General features: G+C 39.9%; 1 protein-coding gene and 1 long non-coding RNA gene across 19 annotated transcripts in view; one reads left to right on the forward strand and one right to left on the reverse strand.

The window, feature by feature from the left end:
* ERC1 (ELKS/RAB6-interacting/CAST family member 1) overlaps positions 1–16,955 on the forward strand; it is a 153,079-nt gene extending 136,124 nt beyond the window's left edge. For 10 of the 18 annotated variants that reach the window (XM_077935148.1, XM_077935155.1, XM_077935156.1 and 7 more), the window contains 2 exons: positions 6,349–6,537; positions 12,911–16,955. In XM_077935148.1, coding sequence (XP_077791274.1) covers positions 6,349–6,537; positions 12,911–13,048 — 327 coding nt within the window. In that variant the 3' untranslated portion in view covers positions 13,049–16,955. Of the gene's footprint in view, positions 1–6,348; positions 6,538–12,910 lie in introns of those variants that run through there. The other 8 variants (XM_077935160.1, XM_028746641.2, XM_077935161.1 and 5 more) reach the window with 1 other exon arrangement.
* Positions 11,874–17,143, reverse strand: part of LOC144329008 (uncharacterized) — a 41,703-nt gene continuing 36,433 nt past the window's right edge. The window contains exon 2 of the long non-coding RNA XR_013394422.1: positions 11,874–11,911. This is a non-coding gene — a long non-coding RNA (uncharacterized LOC144329008). The remainder of the gene's footprint in view (positions 11,912–17,143) is intronic.

Consider the following 17,143-nt stretch of genomic DNA (forward strand, 5'->3'; position numbering starts at 1 on the left):
GAGGCCAGGGGCCAGCGCTGTCCGGAGACACGTCCGGGTCACGTGGCCAGCGTGACAAGCTGCATCTGGCGAGCCAGCGCAGCACACGGAAACGCCGTTTACCTTCCCGCTAGTAAGCGGTCCCTATTTATCTACTTGCACTCGGAGGTGCTTTCGAACTGCTAGGTTGGCAGGCGCTGGGACCGAGCAACGGGAGCGCACCCCGCCGCGAGGATTCGAACCGCCGACCTTTCGATCGGCAAGCCCTAGGCGCTGAGGCTTTTACCCACAGCGCCACCCGCGTCCCACTTAGGCTTGGTACCACCATTCAAAAAAAAATCAGAATTTACCTTTTATGTAATAATGCTCATTTAGTTGTAGTCAACTAAAATTTCCTGGCACTTTGAAGTCTAAATGAACATGAAAAGCCCTTAATACAGTGTGTTGAGTAAAAAGAGTTTTGGTTTTTTAAATTGAATTATGTCTATCACTCAAGGACAAGTTACAGGTAGGTAACTGTGTTGGTCTGCCATAGTCAAACCAAAAAAAACACCAATTCCTTCCAGTAGCACCTTGGAGACCAACTAAGTTTGTTATTGGTATGAGCTTTTGTGTGCATGCACACTTCTTCAGATACGTCTTCTTCAGTGTATCTGAAGAAGTGTGCATGCACACAAAAGCTCATACCAATAACAAACTTAGTTGGTCTCTAAGGTGCTACTGGAAGGAATTTTTTTTATATTTTGTTTCGACTCAAGGACAAGAAGAAATAATGTCATCATCGTCATCGTCATCCCCCAGAAATAATAATAACTAGCAGTATGTTCAGGGGTTTTGAGTCTTAATCCCAACACACTAATCTTGACTAATCTTTGGATGCAAACTCAGGAAATTTAACAAAGGTTTTTTTACTTATATTTGGTCCATAGCGATAGTTGTAAAATTCAGCTCTCACCTTTACTATCTTACTCATCATAATGGTCATCTTGTGGAAGAATAGGCACTGAAAGCCACCATGATCTTTGTATGAAGAAAAAACTGAATAATAATTGTCTCTATGATAGTGAGCCTTAAATAAAACTGAAAATGCAGTCTATCTGATTACTAAAAGGCAACGTCATGAAAACTTACCTGGAGACGTGCCATGCTCAAGGCTTCAGCCTTCTGACATCAAAATGAGGATCTTGCCAAAGACTTTGAAATTAATTCCATTTCACTCCCTAAATTCACTAGGAAGAAGTGGTGGTTGTTGTATACCTTCACATACCTTAATACGTCCATCCTCACTCTGTGGTTTTGTTTAAAAAAATGTTAAAACTATCGCTAACACAGAAAAAAGGCTTTAACACAGTATCTGACACATCTTAGAAGAACTGAGTCCCAGACTTTGTGGTTCATAACACATTGAACAATATGAAGCCACCTCATTACTGTCATCAAGAGATTCCTCTCCTGCACTCATATCCAAAAATGACTTTGTTTAAAAACCATATTAGTTTACTGCCAGCTTCCAAAACATTTTGACAGTGGAGAAAATGCTTACACATAAAAAAAATTTGATGTTCCCATGATCTGCCCTTCAGTCTGTATAGGGCAGTTCTGTTTTGCTTCACTTAGGCAGGTGCCAAACCACTTTTGAGATCAGGCCACTTTCAGAGAAGTGGAGCAAAAGGCAGGGGGCATGGTAATAGTAGTCTTGTTCTAGTCCCAGTTTAAATTTCAGTCATTTTGGAAATTCTTTAAAATTATGGTGTCTGAATTCAGCCAAGTGCACATTCAGTTTTCCATCTTCATCAAAGCATCTCAGTCTTAAAACATTGTTCCACTGTGCTGAATTTGGTTGTGAAGATCAGAAACATTTTGTAAGTAGACTGCCAGTTGTGGCAGTTCTGTGATGTGGACAGATATCTATAGAAGAGTACATTAATTCACATTCTTTTTTTTTTAAAAAAGTGATGATATAATGCAAGCTTTTTCATAGTCTCTTTGGAAGCTGTTTCTGGGAGTGTCAATAGAGAAAGCAGTGTTCATTCTTTTGTATCTTTCCCCAGGTTTTTTTTCTTCTCCCCCAAAGTTTGGCTAGTTCCCAAGGTGAAGGCGGTGAGCTCTGGAAATCATTAATCCATGGGATTTGTTCATGGTGTATTAAAATTTCAGAAAGAATTTGCTTTATAAATATGATTTCCTGATTGACTCTGGCAGAAATGAAACCAGAAGAGATGGGACTGTCAATGCAGCCAAAATTCCTTACAGTGGTTTCTGTTGAAACGTTATGGGCAGGGAGGAAAAGTCATCTGGGGAAGTGACTGCTGTTGGTTTTGAACCTCTTGTTGAGGTTCTGCAGTGGATTCTTCCAAAAGATTCAGAACTTGCAATGGAAATTGATCGTAGTTTTTAAGGATGTTCTTGTATTTTCCTTTCCCCCTGTGAATAGGGAGAATCAATATAGCTGTTAGAGATTCCCTTCCCAGGATCCATGCCCAGCCCAGCCCACATTTTGACTGTTTGTACCAGGTGTTGGGGCACAAGGGACAGATTGGGATTCTGTTGATGTTCTGTTTTGACAGTTTATCTGCCTGGGCTGATGGAGACTGTCTCAGATTTGGAGTTGAGGGGCCCCTGGCTTGCTCTCTTGGGAACCTCAATATTCACATCAAGGTTTCCTGGTTTGAGACAATGTAGGATTTTGACCGCCACAAAAGCCATCGGGGCTATAACAAAATGCCATTGGCACAACCAAAACTATGTGTCGACTAGGCAGAAATGTGGGTTTGATTGTAGGGGATTTTTCATCAAGTGGTGGTCACACCACTTCATGTTGAGGTTTTGACTTTCAGCACCCATTTTCCTCTTTGGGGGTGGTTAGACCTATTAAGATAGTCTGCTGTCAGAAGCTTATAATGCCTGAAGGATTCCAGATTGCCATGGGGAGTTTATTGTTGCCATGACTGACACTCCTGTAGAAGTTTTGCTCACTCTTTGGGGTACAAAGAAATCTCTGGTCACCTGCTTTTAATTAGTCTTACTCTTTAACTGTATTGTTTTTATTCTTTCTTACTTTATTATAGTGTATTTGAGCGATCTTTTTTCTGATGGAAGTTAGTCAAAGTGAAATTTTTGTTCCTCAATCCAACCTGCATTTTAATAGAGTTAATAAATACTACTAGTTGGCCCAGTGTTCAGCATTGCAATGAAAATAACCATTTTGTATTGAGCCAACTTCTGTTTATGGTTATTAAATAAATTCACTCGGTACATTGTGCCAGTATTTTCAAATGCACTTATTATGTCATGTTTGACAGGTTTTATTGTGCTTTACATGTGTTAAACTGGACATTGAATGAATACCACTAGCTTGGGCAAAGACAGGGATGGCCAGAATATCTCTTGTTAATAAAGAAAAGCTGTTTTAGAAAATATTCCCATATCTTGGATAAGCTGTAGAAAGCATTCAGATTGCTCAGAGACTTGCAACCTAGCTCATCAGTCCTGTCCAGCTCTGCCTTTCTGCTTGGCAGGTGCTTTTTGCATCCTCTTAAGATAAGCTCTGCAATTGCGGGAAGCACTGTGACTCTTGCTAAGTGGCCAGCTCAAATTAGATGTGGGAGAAACATAGAGATAAGCACGGTACTTACTGGTGGAGTTAATGCATCCCAAGGGAAAGAAATGAACTCCTCTGTGAGCTTTACTATTCTCCAAGAGGGCAGGATCAGCCCTTTACAAAATAAGCAGCAGTAATCAAATTAGGATGCTTTCAGCAAGTGGCTTATCCATGGATAAAATGATCTTGTTTCCAACTTAATGGGTTCTGTTCCCATAATTTAGGTAGTTTATACTAAAGGAAAAGGGGTCAGTATCATCATACAGCTATGGTTTTCCCAGTATGGAAGTGAGAGCTGAACCATAAAGAAGGCTGATCGCCGAAGAATTGATGCTTTTGAATTCTGGTGCTGGAGGAGACTCTTGAGAGTCCCATGGACTGCAAGAAGATCAAACCTATCCATTCTGAAGGAAATCAGCCCTGAGTGCTCACTGGAAGGACAGATCCTGAAGCTGAGACTCCAATACTTTGGCCACCTCATGAGAAGAGAAGACTCCCTGGAAAAGACCCTGATGTTGGGAAAGATGGAGGGCACAAGGAGAAGGGGACGACAGAGGATGAGATGGTTGGATAGTGTTCTCAAAGCTACCAGCATGAGTTTGACTAAACTGCAGGAGGCAGTGGAAGACAGGAGTGCCTGGCGTGCTCTGGTCCATGGGATCACGAAGAGTCGGATACGACTAAATGACTAAACAACAACAATCATCATACAGGACCAACATTATACAGTACAGAGTGGCATCAGAAAGGAACTAGTTCAGCAAGCATTCATATTCAGTTGGATAATGATAATGCTACTATTTCAAAGGATACTGTTAGTTTCCTTTCTACCTAAAGATGACCAGAAGACATGTCTACTGTATTAGAACATGCAGCCTTAACATACATAATCTTTTATAGCTATCTCTGTGGAAAGAATACTGTGTTCTCAACCAAACAATGCTTCATCCTAGTTCTACATTCTTGACCTTTGTTTCCCTATTTTAAAAGTGAATTCTGAATTTTATATCAACCCAAGACGGGCCAACACTGGTCTCAGCCCTAATCTGATGTATGCTTTTTAGAATTTAGAACTGGTAAAAAGAATTATACAACTATCAAACCCATGATTGTAGAACTTTTCCAGTCAGCCACCCGTTTGTATGAATTTTAGGCGTGCTAAATCATGTAAATCAGCTGCTTCAAATGAAGGGAAAGGCATGTAATACATTTCTGGAGTGAAGGGTGAAGATTTTTCACTTCCTTCCCTGTCACATTCAGAGGTCAGGCTCCTTAAAATCCTGTGTCATGCAAAAATTACACATTTGTAACTGGGAAAAGATGGGCCTGGGTGATAGGCAAAAACTGATGTGCATAGTGAAGGGATGATAAAGATTCTTGGGATAAGAATGACTTTTTGAATGCATTCTGTTGTAAACACAAGAAAATAAACATTACCAGACCACACCGTATATTGCTTTCAAGTTACCAGTTCCAGCACTCAAGTAAATTGAGAACTGCTGATATAGGGCTTCCATGGGGGGGGGGGGGTTAAATTACAGGAGCTTTAACAATGGGTGTACAACAAAACACACTTGCATTTTGCTGTGAACTTTAAAGAAGAATGGTGTTGCTAATGAATTATTTCTCCTTTGTAGTGTTCTTATCTTTCTGGGTGGGACATAGTTTTACTTATCAGTTATACTGCAGGCCTGCTAACTTGAGGGGTTTTTGAGAAGTCTTGTAGCCAATATTACTACTATTGTCTGCAGCCAACCACAAGCATTGTGTCAATGAAAATTTATTTCCTTTCCATATTTTTGCCTATCAAGTCATCCTCAACATCTTTCCAGTCCTGTAGCCCTTACAGTCTTACAGCATTGCCTTTTTAATTTTAAATTCCCTGTAACAGAAGTAATATTCCATGCTGTTTCTTTTTACAGTGCTAAAATGTTAATCCTAATGTGCTATAAACAGGGTTCTACAGTTTTACTGGGGAAGGGATTTTGACACCACTAATCTGTAGCTTTCAGCTCCTCCTATTGCACGACCATTAATCCATTCAAAGAGTGTTGGAAACATAGCAAAGGAGCCAGAACAGTTATGTATGCAGGACAATGTTGAAAGTAGTACCAGCACCTGTTTCTGTTGACTGGGAGATTATCACACTTCTGTGTTCATTAGCAGAGTTAGAGGGTATGGTTGGAAAGATATCTTATTCCTGCTGACAAGCAGAAGGTGCAACCACAGATTTTGCCTGGATGTGAACATTTTGACAGCTAAAACTTCACCACAGGCAACCATTGCTGATGCAGGCCTTGTACCTTATTTTTGTTGTTAGAGATTCTCTTTCTTATTCCTCAGTGTTTAATTGGTTGCAATCAACAGAATGTTCACACTCTCAATTTTCCATTCTCCAATTATTACTTTCAAATCCCTGTGCTCTTTTAGAAGGAAGCACCTGATATAATTAAATAAATCTGCAAAACATTTAAAATTAGTATTTAAATGTATAGCAGAGAAACTTTTTTCTTGAAATCTGTTAATTTGCTTAGGGGGGGGGGCCCTTTCAGGTGAAACAAACAGAATTATATGCAACTCTTCTCATGACTGGATTCACACGTTCTCTTCCTATCTCCCCTACCCCACCATGCAATTATATTTTTACGTAGAGAGAATTTGGTTACTCCTCTTAGCTTACCTCCAGTTTTCTATGTTATAATTAAGTAAATGTCCCATTTGCTTATGTATTTGTCAGATTATGATTGACTTGCATTCTTTTATTTTAGGTAATCCAGCCCCTTTTAGACCTTGATCAGAATCGCAGCAAGTTGAAGTTGTATATTGGACATTTGACAGCCCTGTGCCATGACCGGGACCCCCTGATTCTCCGTGGACTCACCCCGCCTGCTTCCTACCACCAGGATGACAACCGTGCAGCTTGGGAGAAGGAGCTGCAGAAGATGACTCCGGAGCAGGTGAAGGAACTTCTCATATATAACAATATGGGGCTATTTAGTTCAGATGATAAAGGGTGTATTAAATTGTACATGATGCAGAGAAAGTGGGTAGAAGTACATTTTCTTCTTCTTCCATAGCACCAGAACCTGGGATCATACAGTGAAGCTGAATGTTGGGAGGTTTGAGATGGACACTTGCTCATACAATGTCCAGTTAGAAAATTAGCTTTCACAAGAAGCCACCAAATTGGACAGCTTTAAAGGGGGGCTTAAACAGATTCATGGAGGATAAGACTACCTGTGACTACTAGCCATATATAGCCATACCAAGACATAATGTGTCTGAATGCCAGTCACTGGATAACAGCAGCAGGAGGAGGGGCCTACTGTCTCCCTTGTCTTGCTTCTGGGCTTCCCCTAGGTATCTTGTTGGTCAATGTGGAAAACGGGATTCTGTAGTCTGATGTAGCAGGACTCCTCTTAAGTTCAGGCTTCCAGCAACCCTGCCATGCCTTCTTCTAGGATAGTATAAACTATGAAATTCAAGTTGGTCATCTCTTTCTCTCCTTCCGATTCTAGTTTTTCTTTTCCAAATTATATTTAATATTTTGTGGCTCCTGATAACTACTGATCGCACTCAGTCCTCATTGGGATGTTGGGGGACTGTCACCTTTGAGAGTTTTGTTGGGGTTGGATTTATTATTTGTTTTGCACTTCTGCAGAACCTGAGGTTCCTGAAAGTATGTTAATGCTTCTTCTTGGTTCTTAGCTGCGCTCTTTTGGCTCCAATACTGCCGGTATGGGGACATCAAGTTCAGTATTAAGCAGATGAAAGCCTGTCTCTGATTTTTCCTAATACGTTTTGTCTTTTAACGAGACAATAATAACTTATTATTTCCCTCTTGTTGAAACATTTAGAATCTTTAAATTTTTCAATTTAGAATGCAGACTTCTAGTTGGTGTTTCTATTTAAAGAATATCAACAGCAACAACGGAACGGCAACAATAGCAGTAAAAACTTGACACTTGGAAAATCATCAAGGCTGATTTTCCCACTGAATTTTCAAGGTAGAAGTTTCTGCATCTCTGAACCAAAGAAAACGTAATGGTTTGATTCAGATGTAATGCTAAGCTATGATTTAATGTTGTATGCATGACCTTTGTAGACTCCTCCTTTCCCTCCTCCAGTGCAGCCCTAAGGAGAAGAGGGGAAACTTTCCCTTCTGTTTTCAGTTAACCACAGTTTAAAGTCCAAATCCTAAACTGGTAAATATTAGCTTATTTATTTAGCCACAGTTTGGATTTGGACATAACACTAAATTTAGGTTAGAGGTTTTTTAAAAATGAAAATAAATGAAAGCTTCCAATCGCCACCTGCTGCACCGGAGGAGGGGAGAGGGCATCTGATAAACATAATTTAGCATTATGTCTGAATGAGAAAATCAAATAAAAATAAAAACACACACCTTGCTGTCTTCCAAGGTGGATACTGGAGATCTCTATAATCTTGACTATTAAAGTGTTACGAGAAAATATCCCCTTGAATTCTCTGGAATGAGATTTTTTATTTCTTTGCCTTGATTACACACTAAGTAGATCGGGGCTGCTTTGAAGATATTTTGCTTGACATAATGTTATAAAGTTGTGCTTGACTTCACTGCTTGAAATTTACTCTAATATCTACTAATTTTTTATAGCTAGTTGACCTGGAGTTGTGCTTGTGTTGTTTAAATGAAGCATAGTTATGCTCCTATATTGCTGTATAGGCTACAATCCAACAGAAATCTAGACATTCTTAAACTCACTGAGATTGGTGGATTTAAGCACACCTAGTTCTGTGTTGTTTGGATTGTGGCCAAAATGGCACAATTTCCTGATGTTTTTATGGATGAATGATTTGGAAAAGGTGGCCATTTGTTTGGGACTTGAAGTATGGACATAAGTCCTAAACTTAGCCACACACATAATGTACTTTGCTGCTAGAAATGTCATACTTTGATTTTTCTTTCTTCCTCCTCCTGATAATTGCTAGGCAACTAAGTATTTAGCTCACCAGGGAGCATAGATCTGATTTTTAAATTTCCTTTAGCAAGTTACAAACATGAAAGTCAATTTCACCCCCACATTCTTTTTACTTTAACTCATTACCTTGAAGCTCCTGACCTGGTTTGGTACCTCTTCAGAGTTACTGTTTACACAAAGCTCTCATTATTCTAGCCCCTCATTTTGCTTACTAAAACAGCTGGAGTAGATTAAGTGCCTAGCCAAGAGTGCAAATGCACTGAAGTATTTGTCGTGTGTGTTTCTGTATTGCTCACATTGGAACAGACATATGTAAATAGATGTTTTACTTGTATACTTGGAAATAGCATTTTATGTGCCCTCTTTCACATCATAATCATTGCCCAGTTTTCACTCTTCTCAGGCAAAGCACTTGTTTAATTCTGTTAATTCTTCCATTACGTATATCGTACAGCAAAATCTCTGTCCCATAGTATCTCCAGCCTTTCTACTAATACTCATTTCTATCCCAAACATTTACCCCTCTTCTTTGTGTAGTCATTCAATTTATCATCCTTTCCCTTGTCAGCCTGTGCAGTAGTACCTTTCATCAGTTCTTGCTGCTATCTTCATCAAAATTGAATTCCTTATCTAATTTTCTTCCACTCTGCCTCACTGGCTTTGTTTGCAACGAGATGAAATGCTTAAATCATTGTATCCAGATTAACCTGTTGTACATTTTACTGAAATTAAATTATTGTACCAAAGGAAATTTAACTAAGTTTATTTCATCCGTGAGCTTGAGACTTTTTCTTTCACGATTCACACTATTATATGCAAACCTGGAATATATCCAGTACTCGTGTACCACCAAAAAGGCATAAACTACTGGAGATTAATTCTGTACCAACAGCAATAATCTGGTTTCTATAGCCTGGTGTGTTTTTGTTTCTCTCTCCCTCCCTCTACCTCTCTCTCTCTCACACACACATATCTTTCCTGGTTTTCATCTTTTCTGATGTTTGAACTTTTCTCCTTGCACTTTTAACTTTAAAACAATTTTCAAAAAAAAAAGAGGGGGAAAGCACTTCAGCAGCCAAATTCCAAAAGGCCAATAGAAGCAAGTCCAATAATCTGAAAGAAGAAAAGGTCTCTGAAGATAAATGTGTCTGAAATACAATCCCATGCATGAAGTGGATTTCGGATTTGTTTCTGTCTTCACATATTGATTTGAAATAGTCCATGCTGTCCTCTATTGAATCCCTGAGGCCAAAAAGATCCCCCTACCAAATTGCACCCACAGCTGATTCCTTCTTTAAAAAAAAAAATTATAGCCAACTTTAATCAGGTGTCAGCACCTATGCGACAAAACTTTGGGCTGAGAGGGAGTATTATCCTGTAAATTCACCTGGATCCCTCAGAAGTTATGTTTGTTTGTTTGTTACCACTTATAAACCACTTAATATTTCAAAAAATTGCAGGTGTTGCACTATCTAGAAACCAAGCAATATATCATTAAACAAAAACACAATCTACCACCATCCTACCATGGTTTCCTCATGAGTTGGGCTTCAATAATAGTTACGTTCTCAAATAGTTGAACTTCGTCATGTTTCTTCACTGAGGGGAAATCATCGTAGGGAGAATTATGATTTTGCATGATTTTGTTTAGGAAAGGGGAACTGCTTCTCATTAAATGTTGACAAATGTTCAGACATGGGTATGATTCATAGACACAACGGTTTCTTCAAAAAGTAATTACAATATTCACATCTGTCTCTAAGGAAATAACTCTGTATAGCAAGACTCCCAATCCATCTCTGGGTTTTGAGTCTCTCCTCAAAGGTAACAGTAATATGTTATAGAGCTTGACATTATATTTTCATGCCTCCTCAGACACAGATGTGGCTCATAAGGATATTCCCCTCACTTCATGGTTACATTTCTAGGGAGGGACAGATCTTTCCCTGTTCACTAATGCTTCTGTGGGTGACTTTTGCCCCATATCCCATTCTTCCTGTCTTCAGATTTCTCGTGGAGAATTTATATAATTAATTTCTGAAATAGCACATGCACAGGTTTCCTCTTAGTGCAGATTTCTATTGGTTCAGATTAGTCCTCCACCCCATTCAGTTTGCCTTTGAATGCTATATTACATTTGTACATTTACAGGAGATCATTTCTTATTTTTCTCTTTAAATATATATTACCAAGTTGCCCAAATGTTTTGTTCCTGTTGTAGCAGCAGTAAGCAGTGAGTTCAGGATTGGTTGCTTTTCTTCCTAGGAGGGGGGAATGGGGGAGGTATTGATGGTGGATCGTTGCTGCTGGTCTTAAATGCTTACATGGCTTATATTCACATAAAAGTCTCCAATGCTTTTTGCTCAAAAAGGGGGGTGGGGGAACTGTCTGACCTGTGTGATAACGTTGCTGTAATTATTAAGATACATTAATAAATTGCACAATCATGGGGGAGGTGCAGTGGGTAATTAGCTTGTCACCATTAATTCATCTGGCTTCCATCTCTTAGATGCTATTTTGTGCTTGTCTTTGGTTGGAGGAACTCTGCATTCTAGCATTAAAAAGTAGATCCCACAATCCTGAAGTCAGTTGACTCTGCTTTAAAGTACACAGTACTTGCATACCAATTTATAATAAAATGCATACCATGCTTGTGGAAGATAAGAGAGATATTGGGGGTTGAGATCAGAAATTGTTTGCAGGATTTTAAATGGCCAGCCACGGGATAGCCTGTTTATGTATATAATAGATGTAAATATATGACAATTGTTTTAATTCTATTAGTATTTAATTTTTTTAATTACTGCCTCCCCCCCTGTGTTTTTAGTTGTTTTTATTTTATTTGTAAGCTGCCTTACAAATAAGGGAGGGGAAATAGTGGAGTATAAATAAATATATAATATATAATTTTTTAAATATGCACTGAGCCTTAGGAAACAGCAGTATTGGTGCATGGGAGCCCCTTTGGCTACTTTTAGTTAAGATACATTACAATTAAGCATTGTGCTGACCATTTTTTGACTTCTTTTGAAATATGGATTTAGAGAAGAATGCCGCTTAATCTGTTGAACATACCTTGGGTTAACTACCCACCAAAAGTGCACAGAGTGCCACCGTCCTATGCAGTATGAAGATGTCACATAGATCACAGCTATGCTGCTTGCTTGAAACAATGTGGTTTCTTTTTTCCTGTGATATATGCTAAGAACCTGTCAGCACCTATACTCTCAAATTACCTCTTAACTGTCTCTTGTCCTTGGTCATTTCCACAAACCAGCATACGTGGAATTCTCATCATAGCTTGGAGTGGGGAAGGAAACCAGGGCTCTCAGTCATGTCCCCCCAGTTTATTGGTAGACTCAGGTGGAATCTAGACACAAATAAAAAATGCTGTCAAAATGCTTTTTTCAAAAAACATTTTGGAAAATATATCAAATTTGCCATAATCTCACCATCGCCATTTAGTTCACATTTGTATAATGCACTTAAAACACACTTAAAACATTTGCAGCTATATAGCTGAGTCCTCTCTAGATTTACACATGCAAACATCTCATCATTCTTCCCTCAAATGTTGAAAGCTACCTTTTTCTTCTCTTTACTTGCATCTTATCTAGCACACATTTGGAATCTGCACATGGCAATTTTCTTTCTAGCAGGATTGTTTGTATTGAATTAAAATTGCAGAGTGAGGTTAACTATTACCTTTTAAAAATAAATAGCCTGGGAGATGGTAGTGGCCATACAGTAATGTGGTAGGAACTAGGAACCCAAGAATATTTTGAGAAGATAACTTTTTGTGGGCAATATGTTAAGAACTTTTCCCTTTATACATTGGGGTTCCCCCCCCTTTAATCCTCCTCTCCATCTCTCTATACTTCTCCAATTTTCTTTTGCTTCATAATTTATCATCAAGGTCTTTACTCAGACATGCAAAGGGATGATGAAAACTAGGTGGTTTTTTTGTAGTGCTGTAAATCAGCTTGTGGACCTTTATTGTGGAAAGGTACGGTAAAAAGGAGGGGATGCTTGTTTATGCATTAATAGATGTCTTTTCAAATGTTCTAAAACATTCCATCCAAGGTGCCCCTACAGGTGCAACTGCTCCGAGCAAATAAAATGTTATTCAGCAACTATGCTGTCCATTTTTTTATCTCCTGTGTGCTTGCATGAATCTTCACTGGAAAGCAACACCTGTCAATATGGTTGCCCCAGGCCAGGCATTATATTTTGCGTGTGGTTGTGTCTATAGGGATCCCCTGTTTGGTATACATTTGGAGGACAGGCTAAGGACTAATTGCTGGTGTGACATTTTAAAACACAAACATGTGTTTACTCAATTCTGTCGTTTTTCTTTTCTTTTTTGCAGCTTCACCATGAGCTGGAAAAAGGCGAGAGGGACAGTGCAGAGCTACAAGAGTTTGCCAATGCCATTCTACAGCAGATAGCCGATCACTGCCCTGACATCCTGGAGCAAGTTGTCAATGCACTTGAAGAGTCATCATGACCGAAGCCAGTGCTAGCCCCCTAGCAGCAGCATGCCTGGGGGCCAAGCCCGGTCAGTCCAAGGAGTCATGAGGATGCAGAATTGTGTGAAAGTGGGGAGGGGGAGAAAACAGAAACTTTTGGTGCACCTTTTTATAAAAAGAAACAAATGAACCTATCTCCGCTCTTCCAGTTTATAGATACTGATTCATGTCTGCATTCATCCTCTCACTGCCTTTCTTCTTTGGAATATGCCTCCCAGTTACTTTTCCTGTTGGCTTTGGGATACGTCTGCTCAGAAATTTACTGAGTTCAGTAAGCATGGAAGTGGCAATATATTGGACACAGGTAGTTCTGGTGATCCTTGAAGTGGTGGCAGGAGAACACTTGCCTTGATTTTATTTTTTTCCGTTAGTAGAAATCTTTGGCCTACCTTCCTTTATGGGGGAAGTTGAGTGTGTTCTGATAGCGGCCCACAGTTGGCCAGCATTGATTTAGCTAGCTCAAGGTATGCTGCCTATGTCTGCACAGGAGTTTTATCCTAAAAGCGGAAGCCGTTACAAGGAGATTGTGGGTGGTAAGGAGAATCCCTTGTTCTCTTTGGTAACTTCAATTGAGTAAGAATGGGAAACATGTTTTCTCTGGTTTTCTGCCTATTGTAAGCCTTGTTTTTGTTTACCAAAATAGCTATGAAATGCATGTGGCTGTTGGGGAAGGGTCTTCTTACGTGAAAACCTGGAGAGCCACTGCCAATCAACACTACTAAGCTAGATGGCAGCTTCCTGTGTTTTCTTTAGCCAAGTTTCTTGCTCTTCTGGCAAATTTTAGTACCTTTTCTACATAGCTTTGCATTCTCATGTGAAGGGTGCTCTCTTTATGCATTACTTCTCATTTTATCTATTTCTGATTTCTTAGGGGTTTACTTTATAAGCTATGCCCGGCTCCAAGAGTACTAGATATGGTCGCCCCTACTGCTTCTTCTATAACACTCACCAAAGATTGAGTAAACCCAAAATAGTTTCTCTAAATGGCATCCTCTTAATGTATCCAAATTCACAGGCTCATAAATAGGAATCTGGCTATTCACGTGTTTTGCGCTAATTGTGAAAATACAGTTTTAATCCGGGCAACATTTTATGCATAGTGTCATTCTTCAGGCATTCACAATAACAGAATTCTGGTATCAGGTTATTTCTTCCTGAGAGGAACTGTTTTTGATGTTTATTCTTGCAGATTTCAGGATTAATAGAACCTTTTGGAGCAAACACAGAATAAAGAGTTAGGATTCTGAACTTAATGAAATAAGAGAAAAGATCACTGTTCCTTACAATGCTTTCCTAACTCGTTTACCTCTATAATGATTGCCCAAATCACCATGCTTGGCTTTTCCAGCTTAAGCAATTTACACATGGATAGGCCCATGCATTCAAAGTTTAGAAAGCAGACACGCTCTCAAAGCCTTTTTCTTTTCCCCTTCAATAGTATCCCCACTCCACCAGTGCAACTTTCCAATTTGGCAACCCAGACCCTAAGACATTATTTTCTATATAGCAAGGAATAATTTTCTATAAAGTTACTGTTCAGTCATTACCATCTTCAACCCATGGACATTGAACCAGCCCCAGTATCCCCAATCAGGAGCCTCTCTGACTGAATCAAGAGTCCTCTAGGCACTCTATGAATCCTTTATTACTACTTTTTATACACATAGTTTCTGCCTTTGAAAATGAAAGGATTCAGTCACTTCTTCAAGATGCTCTATTTCTTCCTTTCATTCTCATGCAGGAGAAGGAACCTGGTGATACCTCAGAAAGGAGATACAGTATGAATAAGATTGGTTTGGAATGGCAAACAGTGTTTCTCGTGTGGATTTTCTGATGAGGAATTCACATTGCTGTCTTGGTTAGCACCTTCAGGACTTTGGAGATCCGGAATGGTAGTTTTAGAGCTGATGGCATTAATAGCCTGAGGCTGATGCTTTTTCTCAGAAAGGCGGGCGGGGGAGAGACTTGAATGTTCTCAAGGTTGAAATTGCCTTTGCCGGAAGGCATGTAGACAGTGACTGTACATACCATTGAGCCATGCCTCATACCAGAACCGCGCCTTTGCCCCCATTGTTTTGAGTCAGCACATTTTGATAGGAGCTGTTGTTTTGAAATCTCCCTTATAGCCTTTTCTTCTTCATCCCTAATTACTCACTGTAGGGATTTAATGCTGCCTGTAAAACCATCTCAGCCTTCAGGCCTAACATCTTCCCACCACCACCACTCCCAGGCTATCCTATTAAGTTATATGGCCGCGTCTCCAGCTGCCCTTGTTCCCTGCTGTAAAACAATCCACTCTCTCTGTGGGGGAAGCTATGGAATTTTCCTTATCAGCGGTTGAAATGACTTCTGCTTGTAAACCTCTTACTCAGATGCTCTTTGATAGTGGCTTTGGGGGCAGGGGTGTTGCTGAAATTTCAGGAGTGGTGATGGAGATAGTTGCTTGTGGTTGATACTTCATCCCCATGTGCTTCTGGCACTGTGCATAAATCGCATAAATCGCAGTTCTCCATGCTAGTATTTTTGGAGCCTTTAACTCAGCTGCCACCATGTGGCTGTGCTACTACAGACACAGGAGCTGCTTAAGCAGAGAGATGCCATTCCCAAGGCAGTGTGTACAGGGCCCACCAAAATGAAATTGGGATAAAGCCCATTGTTTACACTCCACTCTACTCACAGCATGTGCTCCAGGGGAGGAGGGGATTTGTGAAACAGAGCCAGTTCCCGCACTGGCCATTTGGTTTCTGTCACCCAGCAGCACACCTGCTGTTTGAACCCCTCCCTCTCCAAGCCCAAGTCTGGAGTATGCATCTCTTTCAACTCCTCTCTTATCCCACCACCAAGCACACAACTTTCCCACCCCATTCCATGAGCTCACAGTCCTGTCACCCTAATGCCTGGTCTAAGCTCCCAGTAAAAAAATGATCTAATCCCTCAGTAAAGTACTGAGAGAGAGAAAGAGAGAGAACAAACAAGATCTTATCTTGGAACAATGACCTGACTTTATCAGCAGTGTGCCATTGCAGATAATCTCCTTGATGCCATTTGGATAGAGGTCCTGTCTCTCTGCATTTCTCTAGGAACTGTGGAGCCTTAAATGCCATGTGTTGGCCATGAATTGTTGTTGAACCTGGCCTGCTTCAACTTGCTTCCTTTAACAGAAGAGTGCAAAATAGCTGACTGCCTTGTGGATCTGGTGAACATTGTTAACGTTTTATGAGATATAAAATGCACAGATCCAAAAGGGTTATATGTGGCAATCTGACTGCCACTACACTATCACAGCTCTGAAAGATTTTTGTATCTACCATATCTGAAATGAGTGAGATCTACCACTTGTGTCCAGAAAATACAGCTCTGGACAGTTGTGCTAGAAACCTATCCTCACCTTCCTTGTTATTCAGTCCAGCTTTCAGAAATAGCCTCTTATCAGGGGATTCTAAAATCTCTTGTTTTACACTAGCAATGGCCATATACTTTTGTTGCCGGGTTATAACAAGGCTTGGTTGCATTTAAGGAATGTGGTGTTGCTTTTTCAAGCTATAAAGATGCTAATATGTAAAAGGTGGTTATAAACTTCAGGAAACCCCTATAGAGGGAGTAGTGGAGCAGTTTGTCTTAAATTTGGTGCAGTTATTAAAACTCCCTGGACAATCCAGGTAATTTCTTGACCTCCTAATTGGACTGCTTAATGCTCCCAAGGAATCCAGATTCTGCTTCCAATCCTATCAAATCCAGGTGTTTAAAAATAATAAAATAAATGGCACTTCAGACTCTGAATTGTACAGTGACACTAGCTACTAATGTTCAAAGAACTAATAAGAGACACATCTTAGTGAAATGTCTTTTTCATGTTTGGGGTCTGCTATGATTATTGCCTTTTGATATTGTAGCACCCTGCTTGTGGTTAACGCTTAGCTGGAATGAAATATTCAACGCAGCAACAGAGAAATTAAAATAATAATTTATTTGTCAGACAAATAAATGTGAGGCACAGTGGTATATGATTACCAAGCTCTGGCCTGGCCTCCTGCCATTATGGCCAGCACTTATATTTCCTTAATCCAGCCCCC

This window comes from Podarcis muralis, chromosome 10 (assembly GCF_964188315.1).
Source record: "Podarcis muralis chromosome 10, rPodMur119.hap1.1, whole genome shotgun sequence".
Lineage (NCBI taxonomy): Eukaryota > Metazoa > Chordata > Lepidosauria > Squamata > Lacertidae > Podarcis > Podarcis muralis.